Here is a 27023-nt window from a genome sequence, read left to right as displayed (position 1 = left end):
CTCTGAGAGCAGCTTGTTTATTTAGTTACAGAAACAATGAATATTTGTTTGTTTGTATTATTACCTCATTCTAAACGTCAATATTAAAATTCTGAGTTTGAGTTTCCTCTCCAAAAATGCATATTGCCCCTTTAAAAGATGAGTTTGACATTTTGGGCAATTACTTGCTTTCTTGCCAAGAAAATTGCCACCACTCTCATGTTTGTGAGGCAGGAGCCAGCAGAGAATTAGCTTAGCATAAAGACTGTAAACAAAGGAAACAGCTAGCCTGGCTCCATCCAGTGGCAACAGACTTTGCTGTTGCCACTAACTTGTTTCCCCCTGGCTAACTTGTTTCCCCCTGTTTCCAGCCCTGATGCTAAAGGTAAGCTAATCTGCTGCCGGCTACTTCTTTATACTTGAGTCATGTATGAGACCTCTCATTTAACTCCAAGTAGAAAAGTAAAGATGAAAGAAGAAATGGGGTACTTCTAAAAATGTTGAACTACTCCTTTAACGGAACACCTAAACTTTACACATCACATCCAAAAAAGTGGAGACAGGAAATAAAGGGAACCAGAGGTCACATGACATGCAGTAATGTTCACTCTGTCCCTCTAACTAGGGACATTGTGATTACATGGTCAGTGTCTTTAAGGAGCAGTTCACCCAAAAATGAAAATTCCGTCATTATCTACTCAGCGTCATGTCGGTGGAAAGTCGCGTGACGTTTCATACTCAGCGCTGCAGCATTCTCCTGAACAACTGAAGTAGATAGGGACTTGTTTTAAAAAGAAACAAATGAAATGGCACCACAGCTCATCTGACTTAATCCAAATGTCCAGAAATCCCAAATTGATTTGAAAAGACATTATTTTCTACATAAAAAATAACTATGCTAAAGTAGCATAGTTTCCAACTCAATGCTCATTTTCTCAGACATTTGAAAGCTGCATCCACAGCTACAGAGGACACAATACAGCTGTTTCCTCCAGCTGAGTATACTGAACTGAACTTGGTGTTGATGGAGTGCCATTCAGCAGAACACAAGTAGCATACCAGGGACATGGGGTTTGATAGACATGGGGCAAAAGTAATATGAAGATTATAAATTATGTGGGATTCAGTATTTTTGAAGTTTGACACTTAAACCTCATGTTTACTATCTATTTCTCCCAAGGCTTGAGTATGATGGAATTAGAGCACCCCTATACACATTACCCATTTCTCATTTTGGTTTGCACTAACTGGGCAATTTTCATACCCATATGTATTATTTATTAATAACAGTACACTGTGCATACTGTTTATAATTACACTGTTTATATTGTATGTTATGTATATACAAGTCTATTTCTATTTCTTACCTTCATTCTTTCATTTTTTACTATTATTGATGTTTATTGTTAAACTGAACTGTCCTTTTGCTGCTGTAACACACACTTTTTCTCGTGTGCAGGACTAATAAAAGAATTCTGATTCTGATCATACTTGAATTGCTGCAAGTCTGGGCGGGGTGGCAGTGTAGTTTATTAGGCTTGTCAAATGCAACGCACCGAGCGCCAGTCAAGGCACATCAACATTTTTTCTGGCTAATGAACTCATTTATCTGTCGGGTTCAGTCTACGTGGTTGGGTTTATAAACTCTCTGGGGAGAAGTATTCATCAAAATATTAAAAGAATGCGCCCTTTTATATGAAAGGTTTTCTCAGGTGGACTTTAAAACATTGACACAAGGTGCCAGTGCGTGCTCAATCACTCAGTTGACAGTTTCATCACAACTCGTGACAGTAAACACACCTTGTGCGCTGGTCCAGAACGCGGGGTGATGGCCATCCTCTTCCGCCAATCAGAACGCGCGACTGATTATGCTCCCTCCAATCAGCGAGCAACATAACGGGGAAAACCGAGTGAAGGCGGACATTGCCGAGGCGCTTTCATTCCGACTCTCTGCGTCAGTTGAAGAAGTAGCGTGTGTTTGTGCGCTCGTTAGTAGAGGAAACACTACAAAAAGTGTGTGTAATCTCTACGACGCGAGAAATGACACGGCTGGAGATGTTTTGTATCGTCGCGGCGCTGCTGGTGACACAATGCGCCGCCATTATCAGGTAAAGACTGTTTATTAGCTGATGTTTTGGCAGCTAATGTTACGTTTGCGCCCGCATCCCTTCATAGCAACAGGTCGTAGCATCAGGCTCCAATGGCTGCAGGCGAAAAGTGCGTGTATGTATATGTTTGTTTGCTTCCTTGACCTCTGGTGCACTCTTAATTAGCCACACGTGTTTCCAATAAACACGCGTTGTGAATTTTCAAAAAAAGTATTTCGCTGTGATAGTGACGCAGTTGCAGTAAAAATGATGCTAACACCTGGCTCAGTTTTTTAGTTTGAATATAGAGCGCAGAGACGAGCGCTCTGTTCCAGGAAGCAGCCTCCTTTCGTGTTGTTGCATTTAATCCGATGGAGGAAGTGCTCAACTCTTGCACTTATGTAAATTAGAAAATGCTCTGTCACAAGTAGGAGTCGTAACTTTTTTTTAAATCTTCAGAATTATTGTGTGTATTATTGACTCATTTCAGTTACTGATGCATTCATGTCCTCCTCACTTTAAAGCTTCACTATGTGGTTTTTGGGGTAGAGATATTAATCAAAAGAGAGAGATCTCATGCCTAACCTAAATGTTTCCATGACTGGATAAACCAACTGAAACACAATTCCAAAAAACTGTTTTACTTTGTTCATATGTGGTGGAACCTGCCACCTCTCTAGCTTCAGACAGTGTTCTGTGGACCTAATTTTCCTCTGAGAACGGCTTGTATACACAGTTATGGTAAAAAAAAACAAAAAACAATTCTGACTTTGAATTTCTTCTTCAAAACTACACCGTTTTTAATGTTAAATCTGGTAAAAGTGCAGTTCATCTGCTGGGTAGCCCCCCCCCCCAAGGTTTTGATAAAGTTTTATGTTAATCTATACTATTGCATCACTTTTGTGTTGATCATATTATGTATTATTAAACAAAGCCTGCAAAGCAAAGTTGTACTAGAGGAGGACCCTAAAGTAGCAGAAAACAAAATACAGTACAAAAGTACAGCATTTTAGTGAATGTACTTGCTTATTTTTGCCACTGCATTTAATTCAATAATACCTCATTTCAGAGTCCCCCTTCATAAAACCAGAAGCATGCGCCGCCTGATGAGCGACAATGGGATGTCTTTGGAGGAGCTTCGGGCCTTGGCGAAGAGCAACGGAGCGCTGGACAGCTCTCCCTCCCCTAAACTGCCTGTGGAGAGGCTGACTAACTTCATGGATGTATGTCCCTAATAGTATACTTTAATTGACAATTCAGTCATTATCCTCTACCCCTTGAGGTTGATGGTGAGAGTGCGCCCCACAGTGAGCTTCTAGTACCTCCAACCAAATGTGGAAAATATCCGTCACACTTTTAACTTTAATCCAAGAGTTTGGAGTGACAGAAAGCACTGTGGGCCAAGAAAAGTTTGAAAGTTCAATATTTGATCAGCAATAACAGTAAGATAAACAAGGAATGACTAAGTAAATATTACGCTTAGGCAACCACGATATCATGGGTTGACTTTTTTTACTTTGAAACATGAAATGGGGACAGTTTGCTCTGCATTTGTTCCCTCATGTCAAATTTGAGTTCTGATGCCATGGAGCGGTGTGGACAACTTTATCGTTTTCAAAAGCTTGTTTTATTTGTTTGTTCCCCCTTTTCTTTTTTTCTTCTTTATCTCAGAAGGTTTATAGGGAACCAATCAAAACACAGATGTATCATTATCTATAGAAGTAACATTGTGCAGTGAACACAAACTAAATCATGATACTTGACTATTGCCATGCAGATGTAGTGGAGGTTTCACAGCAGATCTGTGTTTATGTTTAGTTTTCCTGTCTCCTCAGGCCCAGTACTATGGGGTGATCAGCATTGGCACCCCTCCACAGGACTTCACTGTGCTGTTTGACACGGGCTCCTCCAACCTCTGGGTCCCCTCCATTCACTGCTCCTTCCTCGATATCGCCTGCTGTGAGTTTGCTTCTTTGGGGAAATGACTTGCTCAGCATTCTCTGTACTGCCTGTGTTTCTGTTGGCTACTTCCTGGAAGATGCTGGCTGTCACAGTTGTGACTGAAATATAACGGTTATTCTCATTATCCCTTTAGAGTTTGCTTCTCACTCCATCATCTGTTCAGTAATGCTTATTCACAGGAATGTTGAACTAAAGTGTAAACTAAGGCAGTGTTATGATAATTGTAAGTCTAAGTAGGACAGAAGTTAAAAAGTTACCCGTAGGAAAGTTCCTGTACCATGTAAAAAAGGAAGTAACACCAAACCTTGACCTCAGTTGCATTCAAAAGATATTTAACAATGTGAAGACACGTCATCCCAGGTTAGGTTAAATTGAATGGCTCCCAATCAGATCTGTTCACCATGGTGAGTAATTAATATATCAAACAAACATACAGCAGCAATGGTGACATATGACGATTTCAAGATGTAGTGAATTCAATATCTTCCAACCAGAAGTTACTGTCAGGTTAATGTCATGTTTCCAACGTCACCTGGTGGTTAGGATTATTTAAGTAAACATCACCAGGCAATCTGTAGGGACAATCCTTCCATCCAAAGTTTTAACTTCTGTTTATATAGTGCCCTTGAGCAATTGACTGGAGTGCAGAAATGTAATCAGATGACATATGTACCGCAAAGAAGAGATAAATATCAACTACATGTCTTCTAACATGGTTGAAAAGGCACATCTTGTCTTGTTTGTATCTTGGGTAATGTGCAAAATTACAGGTGCAGCGTTGCATCATTGTTGGAATTACAGCTCAGATTTGTTCAGTGCAATAAGTGAAGGCAAAACAAACTACTTTAGATACTTTAATGTATGATTTATTAAAATAACAGCTGCCATTTTTAAATCCAAATATGGCAGTTATTTCCTGGACACAAACATGTAAAAGTCCCCAGCTACATCTAAACAGACCCCCAGACGAAAAGGCAGAAAATAAGTGTGTCCCTTCCCCCCCCCCCCCCCCCCCCCCCAGTGGATTTCAGTCTCTTTATATTGTTTTTCGTCCTTATGGTCTGTGCCACCTCACTGGCCCTATTTAAAAGTATCTTAGTTATTGATTTATTAACACAAACATTTTGGGTCCTGCTCATTGTTGTTTTGACTCTTCTCTCATCAGGGCTTCACCATCGTTACAACTCAAAGAAGTCGACCACATACGTTCAGAACGGCACAGAGTTTTCCATCCGGTACGGCAGAGGCAGCTTGTCTGGCTTCATCAGCGGGGACACGGTCTCTGTGAGTTTGACATGTGCTCGCTCACATGGCCCTTTTGTTTAACTGCATTCCTCAATTTTGCTGGTCACACCATTCCTATTATTTCATTATAAGACTTGGTGTTTTCCATCAGTATTGACGTCTCTCTCTGCTTCCTGTTCCTCTGCCCACAGGTTGCAGGTCTGCCTGTTCCTCGCCAGCAGTTTGGTGAAGCTGTGAAGCAGCCTGGCATCACGTTTGCAGTGGCACGGTTTGATGGAGTCTTGGGCATGGCCTACCCTTCCATATCAGTAGCTAATGTCGTTCCGGTGTTTGACACAGCCATGGCTGCCAAACTGCTGCCCCAGAACATTTTCTCTTTCTACATAAGCAGGTTGGTCTCTGACAAAAGAATAAAATGGTCAGATAAACAGGCTGTACTGTCAGATTCTGTATTGGTCAAATTTGTCTTAAGTATCTTTTCTACTGCTACACCAAAACCCAGCCTCTGATGATTTGAGCAACTGTGAGTTGGGTTGGGTTTTCACACTCACAACACTAGTTAGCATATTTTAGTATTTCTTGCTAACTCGGACAATTCTCCTTGTGTCTGTTCTGTCTCTTAGAGACCCAAAAGCAGCTGTAGGAGGAGAGCTGACTCTGGGAGGGACAGATCCCCAGTACTACACTGGAGACCTGCACTATGTCAATGTGACACGAAAGGCCTACTGGCAGATCGGTGTGGACGGGTGAGAAGGAACTTTTATGTAGTGCCATTAGTATCAAGGTTGACACACTTTGTTCTGTTTTGTCATAGATGGAGTTCTTAGTTTTGCTAAGGCTCATTCCTTTTTAACTGTATATTAAAATGATATGGCGCATGCATGAAATGGTGGTATTTCAGATTTCATGGTCTTAAAAACTCCATCACAGCAACAAAACAAAATTTCAAGCAGGAGTTGGAAGTAAACTGAAGTATCTATTCTCTCTCGCCCACCCTACAGACTTCAAGTTGGCAATCAGCTCAGTCTTTGCAAAGCTGGTTGCCAGGCCATTGTTGACACGGGAACGTCCCTAATTGTAGGTCCAGTGGAAGAAGTCAGAGCGCTGCAAAAAGCCATCGGAGCTCTGCCTCTGCTGATGGGAGAGGTGAAGATGATGCATGAAACACAAAGCTAACTTGACAGTTGCTACATGTTACTGTGACTTCCAAAACTTTCTACTGGCAGTTGACATTTGTGGTCAAGGGTTGCAAAAGCTGCATTTGACACTGATGCAGGTTGATGAAACAACGACAAGGCTAAGTAAACTCACTTTACTTTTTTTTTTACTTCTGAAGAAATTTCAACATTCTTCTCCACTCTGCTTCTTCACCAGTACTGGATTGACTGTAAGCGGATCCCATCGCTGCCTGTTGTCTCTTTCAACATTGGGGGGAAGATGTTTAACCTGACTGGAGAGGATTATGTCATGAAGGTACAAGCACTCATGTCAGATGGATGACTTGTTTTAATTCAGTCACTGACAGTTATTTTATATAACATTACTTAAATAATTAACATGTGTGTCCTACATCACAGCAGACGAGCTCTCCTAGTCACAGCATAGATTCTCCTCAGCCACTCTGATGCACCTCCGATCTGGTTTTGACAGTGTCAAAGTCTTGCCCATACAGGGGACTGAATTGTCTCCTTTCCCTTTTACACTGGGAAGCCATATATTAGGAGGTGATCTCCTCACAGCTAACATGGACAGGAGGAACAATTAATGGAGACCAATAAGGTGTTCAAGGTGTATACGTGCTGTGACCACTGTCTTAAAACAGACTTTGATACACGTGTGACCATATCTTTTAAACTATTCTTGCCAAACTGACCCATTTCATCTCTCTCCTTTTGATGCAGGAGTCTCAGATGGGTATGTCAATCTGTCTGTCGGGCTTCATGGCCATGGACATCCCTCCTCCTGCAGGCCCCCTGTGGATCCTGGGAGATGTATTCATCGGGAAGTACTACACTGTCTTTGACAGGAACGCTGATCGTGTAGGGTTTGCCCCAGCCAAGTAGTCTGCTGAATGCAAATCTTCTGCGGTGGTAATCTAACTTTAAAGATCATTTCAAGCAAAGCTATATTTCACCAATGTTGCGTTATTTGATTTGCAACAAACCAAAGAATTTCGAGCTGGTCGTATCTGCTTAGAATAATGGAGTTTACATGAATATGGATGCTGCAATAATTTTTCCACACATTTAGCGAGAAGTGTGGATGTTCTTTCTGCCACTGAACAAAGGGACTGCTTCACTCAGTTACTTCCTCATGTATGCAACACTGTTTGAGGTTGACCTTCATCTCTAATACGGCAGGGGTCAATCAGAACTATGAATTTGTGCTTGAATTTTTGTACTTCAATGCTTTTGAGGGAACAGTTTAATTCTTGGCAACTGAACAATAATACCAGTTTCCGGTGTCTATTAAAAATATAGCTGGAGCTGCTTTTGTACACTGAAGGTATCTCAGGATGTTTCTTTTAACACGCCATGTAATATTACCAAATGTCACTAAATGAAATTGAAATAAATAATTGTCTTGTCAAATTTTTGAAAGCTTCAGTGTGTGCTTTCTCTTTAAGGGGGGGAAAAAAACAACATTTAACATACAGAATGTCATTTGTAACATTTAATGAAGTATTCAAAGTGCTGCAACGTTCAACTCCAGAGCTGAACTTAAAAAAAAAAAAAAAAAAAAGCTGGGGAAAATACACTGCATGCAACACAGCATATGGCCAGTATGCTCTCCACGAGGTAGAGATCTACTTTGGGTTTGTTTTGATGTTTGTTTTTTAACATTAAATGTGGCACAGTGACTCCCCTCCTGTCTGCACAGTAGTAACTTGTAGCATAAACCAGGTCTGCAAAGGAAGTTAATATGCACACAAAGACCTACTGTGGATTCATTTTATACGAGTACATCCAGAACAAAGCACTTCATGAAGCACAATAAGTGGTACTTAACATGTTGAATTAAATCAATGCAAATAATAATCGGCTCTTTTTGGTTACAAATGTACAATAAATACAAAAATATTCACTGTTTCTCCATTATTATCTGGTTGATTATTAACTGAATGCACAACGGAACTATCAACATATTGTACACTATACAGACAGTGGGACAGGGATTGAGGGGACACTTGCTCTGTAGTAACTGCATTTGTTTTTTTTCATCCTAAGGCTAAAAGTGAGAACAAAAAGCAACCGTGTGATTATTTGGACAATGTGTTTTGAGTTGAGACATAATGTCCACCTGGCAGCTATTGTTTTAGTGACTCCACCTGCAATGTCATGGGATACCTTGGCTATCAAAGCTGCTTTTACATAACAGAAAACCTGTGAGCTGATCCCTCTCAATCAGATCACAATCTAAAAGGACAAGCACCTGAAATCTATTATATATAGGGAGACCTGACAGGGCAGAAGTAGTGATCATGCCTGCAGGTTATTTGTTGATGGTACCATACACTTACTTAATGTATAGGGTCAGAACTGACCAATAACGCGGCCTAGTTGTATACTGCTAATCCATGTCTGGCTACCTACTCTAGTAAGACGGTCCGGAAGGGCAACTACAAGTTAATCAGGGTTTAATGTGGACTTAAGAGTGTGTTCACACAAATACGGGACTACAGAGGTAACAGGCCCCAACTGCTATCAGGCCAAGACCCAAAGTTAACACTGAGGCTAATTCACCAAATGACAAAAACCTTCTCCTGCAGGTGGCTGAGAAAGGTCCTCTCGCTACACAGATCCAGCACAAACTAGCATCTGCAGCAGACAATAAAAAAAAACTTGATGTTGAACGAGTTTAAATTAAAGCAATTACCAGCAGACAAAAACACTTTCAGAATGTCCCACTGAGACACACTCGTCGTTGCAAAATCTACAACAGAACACTCAACATTTCAACAGTGCAAAGTAACCCGCGATGGAGATCTTAAGAGATAAAAAAGGAGTTAAAGCATATCTGACCTGTGTACAAAAAACAACAATTGTGAGCTTTGGAGGAAAAGAACCAACTGCTCGTGACAAACAAAGAGCAGCTCTGTGTGAGACAGACAGTCACGTGGAAACATTTTCCGGTCACGCCAAAATAAGTGGATGATAAAATGGCGATGCTGTATTGTTGAGCCATTTCCACTAACCTGTATTTAACAGTAAATAAAATTGGCGCAATATAGAAAATATTAGAAATGGACATCGACGTACAACTCTGGTGTATATTCATCAGTTTGATTTCTAGATAAACACATGCAGGCGGCAGACATTCCAAACACAGCCGAATGTTTGCTTTCACACATCCCTGCAAACATGTAAAGCTTACATCATGAGCACAGCCACTGTATTAATGAAGTTCTCGGACAAAGACCTGGATTTCAAACTGAACTGGCACTGTTTGACGTCAGTGCCAACAACAGGAGCAAAGAGAAGGATCTAGCGTGTGTCTTTACCTCAAGAATGTTGAGTCTTTCAGGCAGATCAAAGATTTATTAGCTTCACACAGTCAACTTTACATTCTCTCCCCCGATACGGACCCATCTCAAAACAGAGTAAGCAGCACTGAACTGCGTCGGACACGTCTGTCCTCCCAAAACTCTGACACCTGTTAAAACAGCTTAAATTCAGTACAGAGGTACATAACTCTGTCCCAGATTTCATGTGTTTCACTTCCATTTTGATATGAATCAACCAATCAGTCCAATTCCTCCATCCAGGGTACTAGGCATTAATAACATTAACTTCATTAATACAGTGGCTTTAGTGAGAGCCACACACACTCCAATTGGCCGTCACTTTCGGAGATTAAAAGATTATTTGTATGATCCCACATATACAACTTTCATGTCAAGACTCACACTGATCTTAACTGCTACTGTGTTCATCAAGAGACATTTAAGATGAAGAGACCAGGAGAGAGGATGATTTCATGCACCGTTTTCATTTCCAGAGACCTCATCATGGCTCGAGGTCGCCGTTTGCCACAAACAGAGGGGTGCTTTTCAGTCACGTTGCTGTGCAGTGACACACGAGAACGTCAGGGATGGTCCGGCTGTTCCACGGCAGTTCTCAGCAGCCCCTCAGGATCTGAAAGGGCGCAGTAGAGTGTATACCCCAGCTCGTCCACCTCATGTTCAGTCAGCTCACAGAATAAGTTAACTTTAGGGCTGAGTGCGCATGACAGCCTCCCGGCCTCTAGGTGTCCCACTAACGCCCGTAGCAGCTGAAGGAAGCGGTCGGCCAGCGCCTCCTGGGTCCAGTCACCTTCTTTTTCGCACAGCAACAAGATGGTGTTAGTGAGCTGGCTGGCGTTGAGCCGGGTAAGGGCGGGGTTGAGCTTGCACACAGCCTTTGCCACCTTCAGGCAGGCGCACCGGCAGCCTCCGTCCTCTTGGTCTAGGGCCCTGAGTCTTGCCGTCTCGGCCACTCTGAAACTCTGGCGCCACAGATTTTCATGGCGCTCTGCGGCGAGTCGATGAGGTTTGGCAATCAGCGAGGTTCCATCCTCCATTACAAGTAGAGGTAAGAAGTCCACATACAGCTTCCGGTCTGTCTCGTACTGCACCTCCAGGGTCAGCGTTTCCGAGGGAACCACAGGACGGATGATGTAGTCGAGGACACTTCCTATGGCCGGCCAGTTGATGGAGCCAGCCACGAGCTTGTCGAAGACCTCCAGGACCGATTTTGGGGAGAGGTAGCCTCCAACCATGCAGCGGTCCCAGTAACTGCTGTTCCGTGGGAAGTACTCCAGATTCTCCCTGCGGACAAGCCAGAAACCAGGGACATTCATGATGGTGTCCTCGCCGGGGATGGACGACCACAAGTTCTTCTCCAGTATGAGAGGCACCATTAGCTGGGCGTGGTCTGCTGTCACCACCTAGAAGATGCAGAAAAGAAAACCAATTGAAGAAGCACTGACACATTCAACAGCAGTGATATTATCTGCATTTGTTAGACCCTTATAGTTATGCCTATTTAAAATAATACACAAGGGCAATGTAGGAAAACAACAATAAAGTTACTGAAATAGAAAACTGATGAAAGAGGCTAAAAGTTGAATTTTCAGCTCTAACTGGCAACTCAAGGATCAGAAAATCTAATTAATATTCTCAAAATGAAGTAAAATCAACCAAACACTGGACCAGATGTGTGTAACCCCTTACCTGTAGGTCGTCATACAGACTGCCACTCAGGTACATCTCTCTGAGCGGCATGTCTGGCAGTTTGGCATGTAGGAACACTCTGAGCTCAGCACAGATGTCCAGCGCTGCCCTCCTGGCCACAGCCTGCTCCTCGGCCGGTATGTTCACATTACACTGGTAGAACTCCCACAGATGTTCCTGCAGGGACAGACGCATTCTGGCCCGCATCAGGTCCGACTGAGTGGCACCGCTGCCCCCGACAGCAGCTCGACCCACAGCCCTCCGCAGACAGTCTGAGGAGATTAGGAACAAGTGAAAGTTAAAATATGGATTTGTGCAAAACGCTGTTGACTTCTGAAAGGGAGATGTGTTGTTTTCAAAATGGTAGAATCTACAAGTACTTAATTAAAGGGCTTCTATGGCATCTGAGAAATAAAGACAATAAGGTTCAACTACATCAAATCAAACTAACAACAGCTACTACAGAGAGCTAACACCCACTGTACAGGAAGAGCAAGATTCCTCCAATTAGGCTGTCTGTCAACAGATAAAATGACAGCTGGCTGAAAGCCTAAACTGAAAAAAATTGGCTGGTAAATTTAACATGAAATTTATTATTATAACAATGATGTGGGTGAATTTTAACTGCAATGTAAAGGGCACTTTGTTTTCCTCACCTGGTTCAAAAGCATGCGATGAAGTGGGCAGAGACTGCAGCGACCTGCTAACTGTAGACTTCATGTCATGGTTCAGAACCCGCGGGGACGAACCCATCCAGGCGGGCTCCTCCCAGCTTCTCTTTCCTCCCTGCTCCATCTTGGTGGGGCTGGTGGGAGCACTGATGGCACGGTCATACATCTGACCGACAAAGAATCGGGTGCACGTTGTTCACATTAGTATGGATGCTTAAGTGGAATGCAATGTAGAAAAGTCAGGGCATAAATCGCTTCTTCCTTACTCTTTTGACAGCTAGTGTTGCAATGCCAAGCATGGCTGCTCCTCCCACTCCCAGCACAAGCTTGGCATTGGAGAGCATGAAGTCAATGGCTGTGCCGATCCCATTGTCATCTTTCTTCCCTTTGCGGTCTCCGTTCACGCCCGCCATCCTGGCACTGAAAACAGAGGGCATCAAGACGGATAAAAGGTATTTCCTGTGATCTGTTGGTTAGCTCAGCCGCTACCACAGAGTATGTAGTGTAACCAGAATCTAAAGTGTAACAATATTAGTACATATGAGTCTCTTTATTTATTACCTTTATATTATATTGTTGTTGCTTTTTACTATTATCATTGTTTATTGTTATATTGAGCTGTCCTTTGGCGCTGTGGCGCACATGAGAGCAATTGAGAACGCCTTTTAATCAGCACTGATCAAGTATTATACATACAGAAGGTATATCAAAGTTACCACACCTAATCTGACTCATGAAATCTAAACTGTCCACCCATCCCCCATAAAAGATATCTGTAAACCTACCTGGGAGATACACCTCCAGATGACCTTTAACCTGCCTCCCGCCTCTACATAAGCCCACCCAGTCGGCTGCTGAGGAAGAACTGGCCCCTTTTCAGTGCGTCCTCCTTGTCCTCAGGTACTGTCAGGGCCTGGCAGCGGCGAAACTCGCGAGCCACAGCGCGGCGATAGTAATTGCGGTCGGTGTACTGAAGGTGACGCCCTGCACGGAGCAGCGCCCGGTACAGCTCCAGCACGGCACTGCGAGACCAGCCGCCCATTAGGGACCACACATGGAGAGGGGGGACACCCTGGCACCTGGGAGGAGGGCAGCAAAGGTTATCATGAATGGAGTGAGAATACAGTGACACTGCACCTCATGTTTCATCCAAAGTAATAGAAAGGTCATCTGGGATCAACTGTGTCTGGTTATCTTGCTGGGTTCATGATCAGTGATGGATATCAGAGGCAGGAAGTGGAGGAATGAGTGAAAGTACAGCCACAGTGAGAGAGTACGGGTGGGGAGAGGGAACAAAAGAGACTGACTTATCTAAACAGTTTATGCAATGCACTGCACTGTAATATAAAACCGGGGGGGAGCTAACAGCTACCTGCCTTTGATTCCTGAATAGTGGTCAGTCTGTTCTGAAAGAACAACAGTGGCATGGTAAGGTTATGATCACTCAAGTAATCCATCTTCAACCTGCCTCTGCTCTGAAGATGACACATTGTATTCACGTTTCAGCGAGTGCCATCTTTACACAAGGTGCGCCTTTGCCAGATTAAACATAGCCGTTATATGGATCAAATGGCCCACACCCAACATTACATCCTCTCAGGTGCAGAGTCAGCTCGTACAGGCTGTAGCATGAGCTCACGTTATCAACCATCCTGCAAACGTGACAGTTTAAGCTAAACATCGTGACTCATCGACTCCCTGATTCCCAACGACTGCTATGTGAACACTGCCTTTACCGAGGGTAAAATACTGGCATTGTAAGCTGTCGAGGTTTATTTGTCTTTGAAAATGGCTGGCTCGACGGGAAAGTCACACACCTCTTGACTAGCTTGTTAGCTCAACACGCTAACTAGCTGTTGGGCTAGGAGAGCGCTGACCTTACCTTCAGCCAGCCCTACTGACAAGACACGCTCGTAGAAAAACGCGGGGAACATTGCGGAGGCAGAAAAACACAAGTTCACACAGAAAAGAAATATGAGCAAACCTACGTTTGTGAAATTAGACCAGAGATTTTATCTTCAGACAGAGACAGGGCTCTGTTCAAGCCGGGGGTCAGATACGACAGTGGCAACCGGAAACTAATAGTCCTCGTCTCCAAACTACATCCGGGTTACTATCAATTTCTTACGCTACGTCATAGATTTCATGTAAAATGGTCACTACTTTTATAATAATATCTAATGCTATTGTTATAATCATCTACTTTTCATTTTTATTTATTTTACATGATTGCATTAAGCTATTCTCATATTTGTGTTTTTATTATGGATTTAATGATGTAAGAGTTACGGTTTAAAGACCTATAAGGTAGTCTTTATGTAACTAGTCTACCAAAAGTGTTGCATGGTAGTAATAATAATAGTATATGCAAGCTGTGTTTTATTGTGAGATAGACATGTCAGATAGAATTAGTCATGATAAGAAACCACATCCCCTCAAAGTGTTGATTCATGTACAATTTTTATTTGTAGCCTTCCGGAAAGCACCATCATTACGACAAATTGCAGCTACATAACTGATCCTCCTGCTGAAGTTTTCTATTATAAACACACCAAATGTTGCCAGAATGTGAACCATTAGGAGATCATATTAGGTGATGTCAGCTTGAAGTTAAAACTCTACTCTACTCTAAATTCTTCTATTCTTAACTTTACCTTGGAAAGGGTTGATGTGTCTGGGCAGGGCGACATCTTCACGACTTCTTACATTCTTCTTGAGCCTATAGGTGATTGATGCTGCTAAGCCATTTTCTGTAGTTCATTTTTTGGGGGAAATATCAGTGTCTTTAATGTCAACAATGTATTGTTATGAATATTGCAAACTCTTGATACTAGAAACATTGTATTTCTTAAAATATTTGGCCTGCTTTACCAGAAGCCCATTCTATGTTGTTCTCTCTTGTTTGTGGACAAATGTGTGTGTGGCATTCTTAATCACTGGATGAATTTTGCGAAGAACATTATATTTGTGTGTAATAAATTATCTGAATATTAAATCAATTGACAACCCGTTTCTGTGAGACAGCTGAGGTTCATTAACTAAAATCAAAATTTCTGAATCAATGCTGATGCCGCCATGATCAGACCAGCTCCTGGTCACAGGTCACATTGTATTGGTCAGTAATAAATACAGATGGAGCCTTTTATCTGTTTAAAAAGTCATTATTACTTCATTAAAAAGAGAAACAATGCATGATTCATATGCCTTTCACAAAAAAATCCTTTAAATACAAAGACAACCTTACAGATATTAAACAAAATATTATACTGAGGAACAATGTATTTGCTTACATAAACGATAATACAACATGTTCAATGACTTTAACAAATGTATTCCATTATGTTGTCCTTAGATATTCTTAAGAACTTATTCATTTAATTTATAGCACTTAACTAGCTATTTTTTCAACAATGTTAATACATCTTTAAGAAATTGGGGTACTGACACAATTCAAGTCAAACGTAAAGGTTTAGTGTATTTTCATTTTGCACTTACATTGATGTGACAACAAGAAACCCAGTCTGAGCTGTAACATTTTAAAAATGACTGATTTACCTTCTTGTAACCTTTTTTCTTTTTAACTTTTAACTCGACATTCAAAGCATTTTGTCTTTGCTGCAATGATCCTCCAGTTTGTATTGCTGTGCCAAAACACTCAATTTTCAGGAACGTTTTACTTCTAGGGGTTCAAGGGTCAGGTAGGACTAAGCTAGAGGAAGTTTTTTCTAGCCATGAAAAAACCACACTGCACGAAAGATCATAGGTAAGAATGAAAGTCCCAAACTATAGATCATTGAGGTGTCTTTGTGGTTTACTTTCATATTGTATGTTCACCTTATATCACATCTGATGGCATGAAAATCTGTAAAGAACCTCTGATCAGGGCATGTACTTCATGCCCTTCATCCTTGGAATGATATGTATATCTCTGATGTCATCATGCTGAAGCAGCCAACACACGTAGCGCTCTGTCCCCATGCCCCATCCACTGGTGAGGAGTGGTTTCACTTGCCGCATGTTAATGTACCATTTGTAGGACTGCTCTGGTACTGCATGTTGCCTCAGGGCCTCTTGTACGATCTCAGGGGTGGAATGACGTTCACCAAGACCCACAGTCTCACCCAGCCCCAGGAGAAGATCTGCAGCCTTAGCTTTGCTACGCCCAGTGCCCTCCACATATGCCTGGTAGAAGGGAACTCCTAGATGGTCCATCTCTGTCAGCCAAACAGCACCACCATATTTCTCTATCAAGACCCGCTCCCCTTTGCGTGTTAGTTTTCTGCCAAAGTGGGGCTGGCCATCTTGGACCCATTCTACGCAGTCAGCAGAGGGCATCATGGGAATGGCCTGGTCTAGAGGGACTCTTGGGAGTGGGGTTTTTCCATCCAGCTTACCTAGCATGGCTGTGACATGTGTAAGGGTTCCAGCAGTGTTGAGGATCATTTCTGAGTGCTTCTTCAACATGGACTTGGTAAGATGAGCCAAGTATCCCTCTGCTATGGACATGGCATTGTCCATGTCGCCCAACAGTTCACACTCGACGTGGTAGAACTGGTTCAAGTGAGTGGCATCAGGATCTTCTCCTCTAAAGCTGGGAGATATGTAGTATGTCCCTGGAAGGTTCTCCTGGAAGCGAAGGAAGTATTCAAGTACAAATTGCATCGAGTCAGCCAGGTAGACGTCTTGGCCCAGCAGGTTAACAGAAACTGGCTCTGAGTCAGATCCCAGGCCCATAGGCGAGGAGATGGTGTCTGTGGTGAGAGGAGTTAGAGCATAGGAGTACTGGCAGGAACTGTGGAAATATTCGACTGTGCTGTGGAAAAGAGTGTTCTGAATCTGGAACAGGTTGCGATACCACTGACTCTTGATGGCGAGTGTGGGGTGACACTGAGGGTTTTCCCATGAACGGGGAGGCCTGCACTGGGTAATTTTTGAGTGTATCTTTTTGAGGGCCTCATGGTCAGCAGCTGGGCCATCCAGTGATGACACATATCCAGGGTAGCTTTGAAAGCATTCTGGTTGCAGCTTAGCAGGATTGGTGCCTTCTGGTAAAGGTAACAGAGGGATCAGCTTGGCATGAGCATAGTCAATCTCAAACCCCTCAAAGATCAATGCAACGCCTCGAGCTCTCATTCCTTCTTGTAGTAGTCGGGCAACTTTGTAAGTGGCTAAGATCAGTGCTTTGTAATCAGCTTCCTCTAGTTTGAGGATGTCACTGGGCAGTTGTTTGCGTGGCACCACAACAGTTAGTCCAGGAGAGTTTGGGTATGGTGTAAGGAAAGCAACATGCTCACTGTCTTCCCATACTCTCCATTGTTGCTGCTCTCCACGCACAATACGACTAAACAGATTGTCATTGGAAGCATCACCAAAGAAGTCAAAGCAAGAGGGAGCATTTGCTGTTGGCAGACCATTTCTGATTTTGGCTTGAACCTGGGCCAGTGCATCATCATCCCAGCGTGGACCACTTTTTGAGGTGCAATAGCCTGGATCATAAGTGTGGAATTCTTCTTCACTGGCAAGATGGGGCTGCCACTTTGGCTCAAGACCATGAAGTGGGAGCAATCGGACTTGTGCTGGCTGTCCAGGTGTTGGATTGAAAATCAAGGCACAGCGCTGCACCCCCAATCGCTCACATAGCAAACTTGACACAGCTCTTGCTCCTTGTAGCATTGCCACAAAATCAGGTGTAGCCAATTGGAAGATGCTGCTTGCCCCACTATAAGTTTTTCTCGTCAGAATGGTCGACCCAGGGATCCAGGGTTTGGGATTGAGGTAGGCAACTAGCTCATCTGTTTCCCAGATAACATCAGAGAAGTTCTTTCGGGGCCTCAGGACCTCGACTCGGGAAATGCCATTTATCACTGAAGCCACAAACATCACGCCAGCGTTTGTTTCAATGATGGCATCATCTTTAGTGTCAATGGCAATGATTCCTGCACAGAACCCATTCAGATCTTCAGCCATCACTTCTCTACATGCCTGCCTAAGGCTATAGCCTTTGTGATGGTAGAGACTAGCAATTTTCTGTGCAACTGTTTGCCTCAGAAATGCATCGCCATCCCCTGAGCAGGTAATAGCTACCTTATCATCGGCATGTATTCCTGCCCCTACAACTGCTGTATCCCCAACTCGCCCTTTCAGCTTTCCTACTAACCCACCAGTGGAGGTTGCAGCAGCTAACCCACGCCAACGATCCAAGGCCACAGCTCCAACTGTCTGAGGGTGATTGTTTTTTGAGTTATTTCCGGCACTGATCTTTGCAGTTAACTCTCTGTGACGTATATCAGTGTAGAAATACTCAGGCCCAACAGGCTTCTCTTTCTCCTCGAACCCCTGCAGAAACTCTTCAGCCCCATCTCCCACAATCAGTGAGTGTGAGCTTTTCTCCAGGACACACCTGGCTGCTTTTATTGGGTTCTTCACACTTTGCACACACGCAACAGATCCTGACCTCTTTGAATTGCCATCTACAATGGTTGCTTCCATTTCATTTTTGCCATCTTTGTTGAATACAGACCCTTTACCTGCATTGAACAGGAAGCAATCCTCAAGCGCTTCCACTGACCTCTGAACTGCATCTAGACTCCTGCCACCCTGTTGAAGCACTTGGGATCCAAGGGTTAAGGCTGTCTGTAGAGCAAACTCAATAACCCCGATGACTTCCGGGTTCAGCATCATCTCTTCTCCAGCACCACCATGGATCACCAGAGTATAGTCTGTGCTCATGCCAGAGGTGGAGTCAACGTTGGTTTTGCCACTGTTTTGGCTCTCTAGACAGTGATAGGTCTCTCCATTCATCTTCTCTGTTTGACCCTGTTTCAGTTGACACTCCAAGGCTCCCATTTGGCCTGCAATGGCATATCTAACAGCTAGAAGCATCACTAACTTTAGATTTTTCTTTAGGCTTTCTTGAATCTTCTCCAGTGTCAGAGCAAAGCTCCCTTTTCCATTAAGTACAATGCGAACCTTGTCTTTCTTCCCAAGGTAGGTAACAGCGAGCTGATCTTGGGCATAAACATTCCCTACTCCGCACTCAACACCCTCCATCAGATCTGTACCTGTGAGGTACACAGATGGACACCCAAAGGGGTCCAAGAACTTCTTTAATGGGTTGTCAGATGCCAATGATCTACGCAGAGCAGCTAAATGGGGACCGACACCTTTACCATTTTTGGTGTTTCTGATGAGACTCTTATGCTCCAGAAATGCAAGATGGAACAAGTGTAGGAGGTCAGGGGTGTATTGGATTGTGTTATCTGGGCCAACACAAGATGCCAAGGCACCTACTAACTTACGAGAATGCATGGTGACTGAGTATGTAGGATCACATCGACCATGTTTGTAGTGGCGCATGTGAGTAGGTGTGACAAAGATGTGTTTGGCAGCAGATTCCCCAAGAGTTTGTCTCAGGGAAAGCTGCAAGGAGAAGTTGATCCAGGCATCATACAGGCCTCTCTGCCCTCTGAGAGTCGAAAAGACATCAGGATAAGAGGGCACATCAAAAGTGAGAACTGGGTGTTTTGTTTTTAAGTCAGGACCCGGTTTTGGTGTATTTATGCTTTGCAAGGGGAACTTCAGGGAAGTTGGACAAACAGAATTAACATGGTTTACTTTGACAGACCCATTCACATTTTCTTTGTCAGTATTGACTAGATTTAAGTCGGCAGTTTCTGACAGATTGTACACACGCTCAGTCACAAGTCCAGCAACCATTCCATCCACAGCACTGTGTTCAAACACCATCCCAGCTGTGCTGTCCTTGAACACCACCAGGTTCACCACCTGTCAAATAATAGAAAAACAAAGAGCGGTCTGTTTTTTACAGTCAATTTGACATCAATTGGCATTGTGACCTTTGACAGAAATAGCAACAGTTGGTTACAGATTTGTGTTCAATCTTGTGCCCGAATTTATAGAATTCTTTGCTCATTTTTATATATTTTTTGCACATATCAAAAATCAAACTATAAGCTTGGCTTGTTAACATCTATGAAGTTAGGAATCTGATCTCAGCTTGGTTTAAAACCCTTATCCAGATTCTATCCAATACCTTGTCATAGTATCTCAGATAGGTCTGACTGTCTCCTCCTCCTCCCAGCCTCACTGCATTGAGGATATCAGCTAGTTCAGAGGGTGCATCGTTGTCCTCCAGACACAGTGTGAGCACAGCACTCTCCATGAGCCCTAGTGATGCAGCTGCATCCCCTCCTTTCCCCAGGATCTCTTCCCTGGTGGCAGCCCAGGCTTTGCGATCCTGAGCTGAGAGGCTGCAAATGGCAGAGGGATCATTCTGTTTTCCTGCTCTGGGTTGATCCATCACCTGAGCCAGCTGGTCGTAGATGTCATTGAATGATCGAGCCGAAATTGGCCCACCAGTGCTGGGACGCCACAGTATGTCAACAGGGAACACTCCTCCAGGGCAGGTGATGATGGCATGGAGGCTGTCTGGATAGACCTAAAAATGAAATGACAGAGATATAGATCAGAAACTGCTCAGCACAGAGTAATTTGTATTTACAAGCATGTTGCATTTGTGAAAATATCCAACACTGTAAATTAAATGAATGAAATAAAAACCCATTATTTCACTCAAGTTTTGTCCTGCAAAGACGCTCACCATAATCTTGTCTTGGCTTCTGCCAGGGATCCGGCTGGCAGCGAATACCTCAGACTGTTGTGTGCGCTCCATTGGCACATTGCCTTCCAGTAACAATGGCTCACTGTGCAGCTTAGCTGCTGCCCAGAGCAGAGCAGCCGCCCTACCAAGCTGGGTACATCTCTTTGCTTGGGTAGGAAGAAGTACAACGGGGAGGGCTGTCGAGGTCGGCAGGGGGTCAGCAACAGACAGCAGACCTCTCTTGAACTGCTCTGTCACCCAGTTCTCTTGGCCAGCAGCAATGGTTGCTAACTTTTGATGGACCTCTTGAAGGTGCTCCCTCTGCTGTTCTATTGTACTTTTGAACTCAGGGTAATGGTTGGGACCCAAAGTGAGCTGCAGGACACGGTTTACTTCTTGCAACGTAACATCCAACTCTGGAACAGGGTAGTCGAGAAGGGCCATCCTGTTGAAATGAAGGCACCTTGATAGAGAGGGAGAAAAGGAAAAGAGAATCAAAGGTCATGCCAGGTACTTTTGTGGTTCTTTGATGGATTGGACTGCTCACTGTAGATGAAACAGCAACTGAAGCATATAACCAATACAGAAAAAGAAAACCATGGACCTGCCTGTGAATTGTATCAAATTGATGTACACCTATGTCTGATTTTATATGTATATGATCTCAGAAAATTCAGCATGACAAACATTCCTTTATTTTCTTAAAGATTTAGCAATGGCTATACAGAGAACAGTGAGTACAAGAGAGCAAGTGAATAAAGAGTTGGAATTGTCTTCACTGACTCAACCTTTAGGATACTTTTTAAGCACCGAGCTCTAGCATGTTTCAAGGAATGGCAATGTTGGCCTCTTGAGTGGTTCACTAAAGTAGCGGACTGAAGTATGATTCCTAATGACCCTTAGTTTCTCTAGCACCAGCATCAGGTTGACTTTTTTCAGGATTGCTTCGCTGATAAGTACATCGTTCATCCAGTGCCATCATCGGGCCAAAGTAGACTTTGGTCAAATAATGGCAATCCAATCTAGTGTTTAGTGCTAATTCGCAAATATTAGCATGCTAACAAGCTAAAATAAGTAGCCTAACTAAGATGTGAACATAATGAATACTACCTGTTAAACATGAAAAAATATTGGCATTGTTATTATGACCATGTAAGCATGTGGATGATAGCATTTAGCTCAAAGCATCAATATGTCTACATACAGTCTCAAACAGCTGCTAAGATAGCTGTACTTTAACCTGTGATATCAGGTTTTTACTCTATGTCTCAGGCCAGGACAGACACACACACACACACGCACACACACACACACACACACACACACACACACACACACACACACATTGACACAATGCAATATAGCAATAGCCACATGCCCCTTATTGACCTTTACTGTGAGTGCATTCCTTCACATGATGTCCAACCTTTCTTACATTATTGGAGCCAATAAATCAATTATCTTATTCAAGGTAAAGGTCCTACTCAGTCTGACACAGGTCTCTTTGCAGCAGCGGAATCCATCCACATTTTACTCCCATGTGAGACAATACCCCCTGGACTGAGTGTCTATACAGACCTTAATGACTCATAACTAGGCTCATCTGTTCACACGTGAAAGCAGTTTTCACCACTCCTCCCCACAAAGCTTAAGCTCAACATGTTTTTTTGCTGGTTGTCAAGGGAATGGAAACAGTCCGAAAATTAGATTTCTCCTGATTCGTCTCATCTGTTCAAGTTATCCGCACAATGCTGGCTGTCTATCTATCGATTCGGGTTTCTGCAAGGATGCTGGTCTTGTGATTCCAATAGTGCAGTTAGGCTTCTAAAATACAAGCAGCGCTGCCAGTACCACTTCTATACTTTACTCTATATATTACATATATTTCAGTGTAAGATTAACATTTCGCCTATTTTCCGTAAGATTCAAATGCACATTAAAATAGTTAGTTTTATCTTACTTTAAAGAGGAGGTTCACCAATTGACATAAACACATTTTCTTATTAAACCCCAGTGGCGTGAATCCATGCAGACAATTTCTGTTTTATCTTTTTTACTGTTTAAATCCAAATTACGAGAGATAAGCCAATCGACAGTTTAAATTTGAAATAAAAGAAATGATGATTAATGATTGATATGAAATAATGTTCAAAATGTCAATGTACAATTTTGTACAAATTTGTACCTCTTCTTTCATTTAAATTTTCCATATATTGGGCTACATAGTTCACTTTTATAGCATAACAGAAATTTACAACAAGTTTAAAGAACATTTCCAATACAACGTGTTATTTGTGTTCGTAACTTTATTGTACTCCCATTTTAAGACTATTCTCAAGGCAAATAGCCAAAAAGTAATCTGGGTGATAGAATATGTATTTTTGGTCTTTAATTTAGTTTTATGTATTTTTGTTCTTACAACTACGGTACAAAACAAGAAAGATTAATAATGAGTCAGACTTTTCATAATTTATCAATGAGCATTGTTCAGCACTGATACATGAACTTAACGTGGAAAAATCATCATAGATCCATCATTTTGTTTGCACAGCATGCAGACATTAAAAAAAAGAAAAAAAAGAAAAAAAAACTCCACTTACCTCAATGTGGAAATTTCTCTGAGATCTGACCAGTTGGTCGGATGGCAGAACAGTCAGTGGGAAGAATACTTAGTTGGAGTACAAACACAAGGGTTTGTCTCTAATATAGAAGCAGTGACTCCAATTAAGCAAATCAGCGTCTTGCCTCCCCTCTCTCTCCAAATCGCCTCTCTCTTTCCGTCTGTCTCTTCCTCCCTGTCTCATTCTGTCTCTCCCCTGTCCGTTCATGTGTTTCATATACCTTCGCGTGTTTGTTCATTGTATAATTTCACCAAAGACATTCCCTTCTTTTCTTTCCTCCACATCCTGCAGTGTTATCTGGAGTGAATCAAAGTTGAAATCAAAGGTTTTATGTACATCGTTGACCATAAATATCAAAACTCCTTTTCGGGACAGGTGCTTTTTTGTACAACATGCCACTATCTCGCGTTTCTGTAGCACTGTGATGTTTAATGCAACATTTAGACATCAATGACTTACTCTGATACTGATATCGACAGGTTATGAATATGAAGTGAATAATGACATTTCACCAGAGCGTAGTGTTGTCATTATAAATGTACCAATCATCTTGGGGCTAAGCTTGATGTGCTGTATTGTTAAGATATGCCAGGCACTAATGCTAAACTCTGCAGGTATAACTGGATCCAGTATGCTCCCAGTTTTATCTTCCAAAGGCCAGTACCCACAAAGCATGGCCTGAAGATGCCTACCAAGATTCATGATTACTGGACAAATAGCTGATGTATATAATATATCACTATAATAGTTTCTGGCCATTTTCCTGCTAAACCCCAGGGTCGATGGTGGCCACGGTTGTTGACGTTTGGTGCTGAAGTCAAAACCCAAAAAGTAGGTGTCACATGACTGTTTTTCAGCAAAAACCCACCGTGGACGACTTTTTATGATCGTAAACTGTGTCATGACAGCTTTCCAAGGTCCTTATAGGACTGGACCTGTCCAAGATGTAGACTATGGTAGGATAGCGACCAATAACAAACTGGAACAGGTTCTAACCAGTTATATTATAGAAACTGAGCAAAACCATGTCGAAGTAACAGGTCATGTGACTTGCAGGCGGTGCTGAAATAATTTCTAATGAACTTAAGATGCAGTTTTGATTAGTTAAAAACAGATATTCATCTGTAATAAGCAATTAATTATTAATTAATTTACTTTCTGTGTTAGTTATTTCAGTATTCATTCTTTTCCTACGCTGTAATTTAATTAACGTATTGTTATCTGCCTGTTTAGTTCACTTGAAATAGGTTAAGGAAAGACACTTACACTTACAGAGTGAGGCCTGAGGCAGACAGACAGTGAGCCTGAGGAATGTGTGTATGTAAGGAAATTGGAGTCACTAGCTCCACATCATGGGAACAGTTTTTTTTTCTTTTTTTTCCAGTAATGAAAATCAGTATCCTCCCTGATGACTCTTCCTGCGTCCTTTTTAAATGGATTCGATTTTCGAACAAGTAAGGTAGCAATTAAATGTTCGATGTCTACAGTAAACTGTAAACCGTGCTCAACAAGATAAGATCATGTAATACCTTGCCAATTACGCAATGGTCTCTCTCTTTTCTGTTTGTTTTTTGCAGATTTTAACTTCTGTATGAAATGAAATAGATGACTAATTTGGGAATATCTCATTAAATTAAAGAGAAAAGGAAATAACATTATAATACCAGCCCCATATTCAGATTCGATACTTGTGATTCATTTACAACATAATATCCGCCTTAAGTTTCCTCTTTGTCTGTGTGATAAAGAAGAGAAAAGAATAGAAAACATGATAAATGGTATATATAACTTTCATTATTACAGTCAGTACAGTTCAGGGGGTGTCCGATAAGAAGAAGAGTATGGATGCGTTCAGTTCATGTGTACCTCATTAATGCACAAAGAGACCTGTGTTAGACTCTGCAACCCTTTAACCATTGATCAGATAACTGACTTACCATCTCAGCTGAGACTGTACCGAGAGAAAGGTCGTCTGTGGCAGCATGGCGCGTTTTGATGTGACATACTGCAGAGGGCTGTACACCTTTGCAGTTTCTGTATTTATTATTTTCTATGTTGATATATCCCTGAATTTACTGGTTTCTTTATTTATTGGTATTTATTTAATTATACCCCAGGTGGTGGTCACTTCTTCTGTCTCAAGCCTCCTCCATTTCAACAGGATAGCCCCTCTCCGCCCCCCTCTTCCACAGTTAAGATGTTACTGTTAGAAGAAGTGAGCACCTTCAAGAGGTCCATCGGAAATGATCAGCCGCTGCTACCGGCCAAGAGAACTGGGTGACAGAGCAGTTCAAGAGAGAGGTCTGCTGTCTTGTGCCCACACCCACAGCCCAGAGGGGCAGTCGCTCCTCTCTCTGCACAGTGAGCCATTGTTACTGGAAGGTAATGTGCCTGTGGTGTGGGTCTGAGCTATTCGCTGCCAGGGGGATTCCTGGCAGGGGAGATTGTTGGCAGAACACAACTAAGATTTAACAAAGCAAAATGAAAAGTTTGGGGTTTTAGGTCAAGACTCTCCTACACAATTTTTAAAAAATACGTCCAGCTCTACCTAAGTAGCCTCCTGGATAGCTGGAGGAGTACCAGCACATCTGCGTCGACAGTACGGCCAGCTGGCTCAGGTGACGGATCAACCCAGAGCAGGAGAACAGAATGATCCCTCTGTCGTCTGCAGCCTCTCGGCTCTGGAGCACACAGCCAGGAGGAGACCCTGGGGAAAGGAGGGGACACAGGGCTCATGATTCCACTTGTTCCCCCTGATTAAATAAAGGTTATCTATCTATTTAGCCTAATACAAATCACATTTTGAGACAAAGCATGCGCTTGTCCTCGTTGCAGCTAGATTCAGCCTCCAACTGTTCCCTTCGAATCACTGAATCAAATGAAGCGTCATCGTCACGTGCATACAGGGAAATTGTTCGGCGCCGATACCTCCAGAACTAAACGACAAATAGATCAATTATAAGAGACAAGATCCTCCTAGCCCTCTTTGAGAATGGAAGCTCATATATGCCGGTTAGAGAAGGTTAAAAAAAAAGATGAACATTTAGCCTTGACTTTTTTTTCATTGGGCTTTTTTTGTGAAAACAAATATTCTCATGTTAAATAATAAGAGGTAAAAGAGTAATAATTATAAATAAGAGAAGATCACCAGGACTCCACTGCCCTCTCTGCAGAGCATCTACCACCGCAGAGTCCACAGGAGAGCCGCCTCCATCTTCGAGGACCCCACGCACCCCCAGCACGGACTGTACACACTTCTGCCCTCAGGCCGGAGGTACAGAGGTGTTCAATCCAAGACCACCAGAATAAAGAACTCTTCCTCTCCCACTGCCGTCAGACTCCTAAACAGCGGATAGTAGTTTGCATACACGGTCTACCTCATTTAACTGCCCCGACTGTTTACACTCCATTTTCATATTGCACATGCATAATTGCACGGCTCGCATGTGTACTGTGTTATATTATCATTACTGTTCCTTCTCTTATCTATTTTTCACATGCTGTCTTTCAAAACTATTTTGTGTATTTTTGTTGCATATACATTTCTTTTTACATTCTTGGCAATGTGCGGACAGCAAAGGAAGAACTTCAGTGTACAGAGAAACATGTTTCATTACTGTGCATATG

At 42.6% G+C, this 27023-nt stretch overlaps 3 protein-coding genes across 4 annotated transcripts; 1 reads left to right on the top strand and 2 right to left on the bottom strand.

Annotated features, from left to right (window-relative positions):
* Window positions 1-1869: 1869 nt before the first annotated feature.
* Window positions 1870-7868, top strand: napsa (napsin A aspartic peptidase). Its single transcript, XM_030407720.1, has 9 exons — window positions 1870-2087; window positions 3136-3289; window positions 3902-4025; window positions 5194-5312; window positions 5465-5664; window positions 5897-6019; window positions 6275-6419; window positions 6648-6746; window positions 7175-7868. The coding sequence occupies exons 1-9, from the start codon at window positions 2020-2022 to the stop codon at window positions 7334-7336; spliced, it is 1194 nt and encodes a 397-aa protein (XP_030263580.1). The 5' UTR covers window positions 1870-2019; the 3' UTR covers window positions 7337-7868.
* A 63-nt stretch (window positions 7869-7931) lies between these two features.
* mief1 (mitochondrial elongation factor 1) lies at window positions 7932-13080 on the bottom strand. Its single transcript, XM_030407718.1, has 5 exons — window positions 12941-13080; window positions 12422-12575; window positions 12141-12321; window positions 11485-11756; window positions 7932-11198 (listed from the first exon to the last, which is right to left on the bottom strand). The coding sequence occupies exons 2-5, from the start codon at window positions 12566-12568 to the stop codon at window positions 10359-10361; spliced, it is 1440 nt and encodes a 479-aa protein (XP_030263578.1). The 5' UTR covers window positions 12569-12575; window positions 12941-13080; the 3' UTR covers window positions 7932-10358.
* Window positions 13081-14598: 1518 nt separating this feature from the next.
* LOC115574887 (uncharacterized) lies at window positions 14599-26096 on the bottom strand. Of its 2 annotated transcripts, none has more exons than XM_030406513.1 (4): window positions 25945-26096; window positions 20776-21238; window positions 20209-20613; window positions 14599-19940 (listed from the first exon to the last, which is right to left on the bottom strand). In XM_030406513.1, exons 2-4 carry the CDS (start codon window positions 21217-21219, stop codon window positions 16035-16037), a joined length of 4755 nt encoding a protein of 1584 aa, XP_030262373.1. In that variant the 5' UTR covers window positions 21220-21238; window positions 25945-26096; the 3' UTR covers window positions 14599-16034. The 2 variants fall into 2 exon arrangements, with proteins under 2 accessions (XP_030262373.1, XP_030262372.1); XM_030406512.1 differs by lacking the exon at window positions 25945-26096 and adding an exon at window positions 23376-24349.
* Between the last annotated feature and the right edge of the window lie 927 nt (window positions 26097-27023).

The sequence above is a fragment of the Sparus aurata genome, chromosome 23, assembly GCF_900880675.1.
Source record: "Sparus aurata chromosome 23, fSpaAur1.1, whole genome shotgun sequence".
In the NCBI taxonomy this organism is placed as follows: Eukaryota; Metazoa; Chordata; class Actinopteri; order Spariformes; family Sparidae; genus Sparus; species Sparus aurata.
This window is presented reverse-complemented; position numbering and strand designations above follow the sequence as displayed.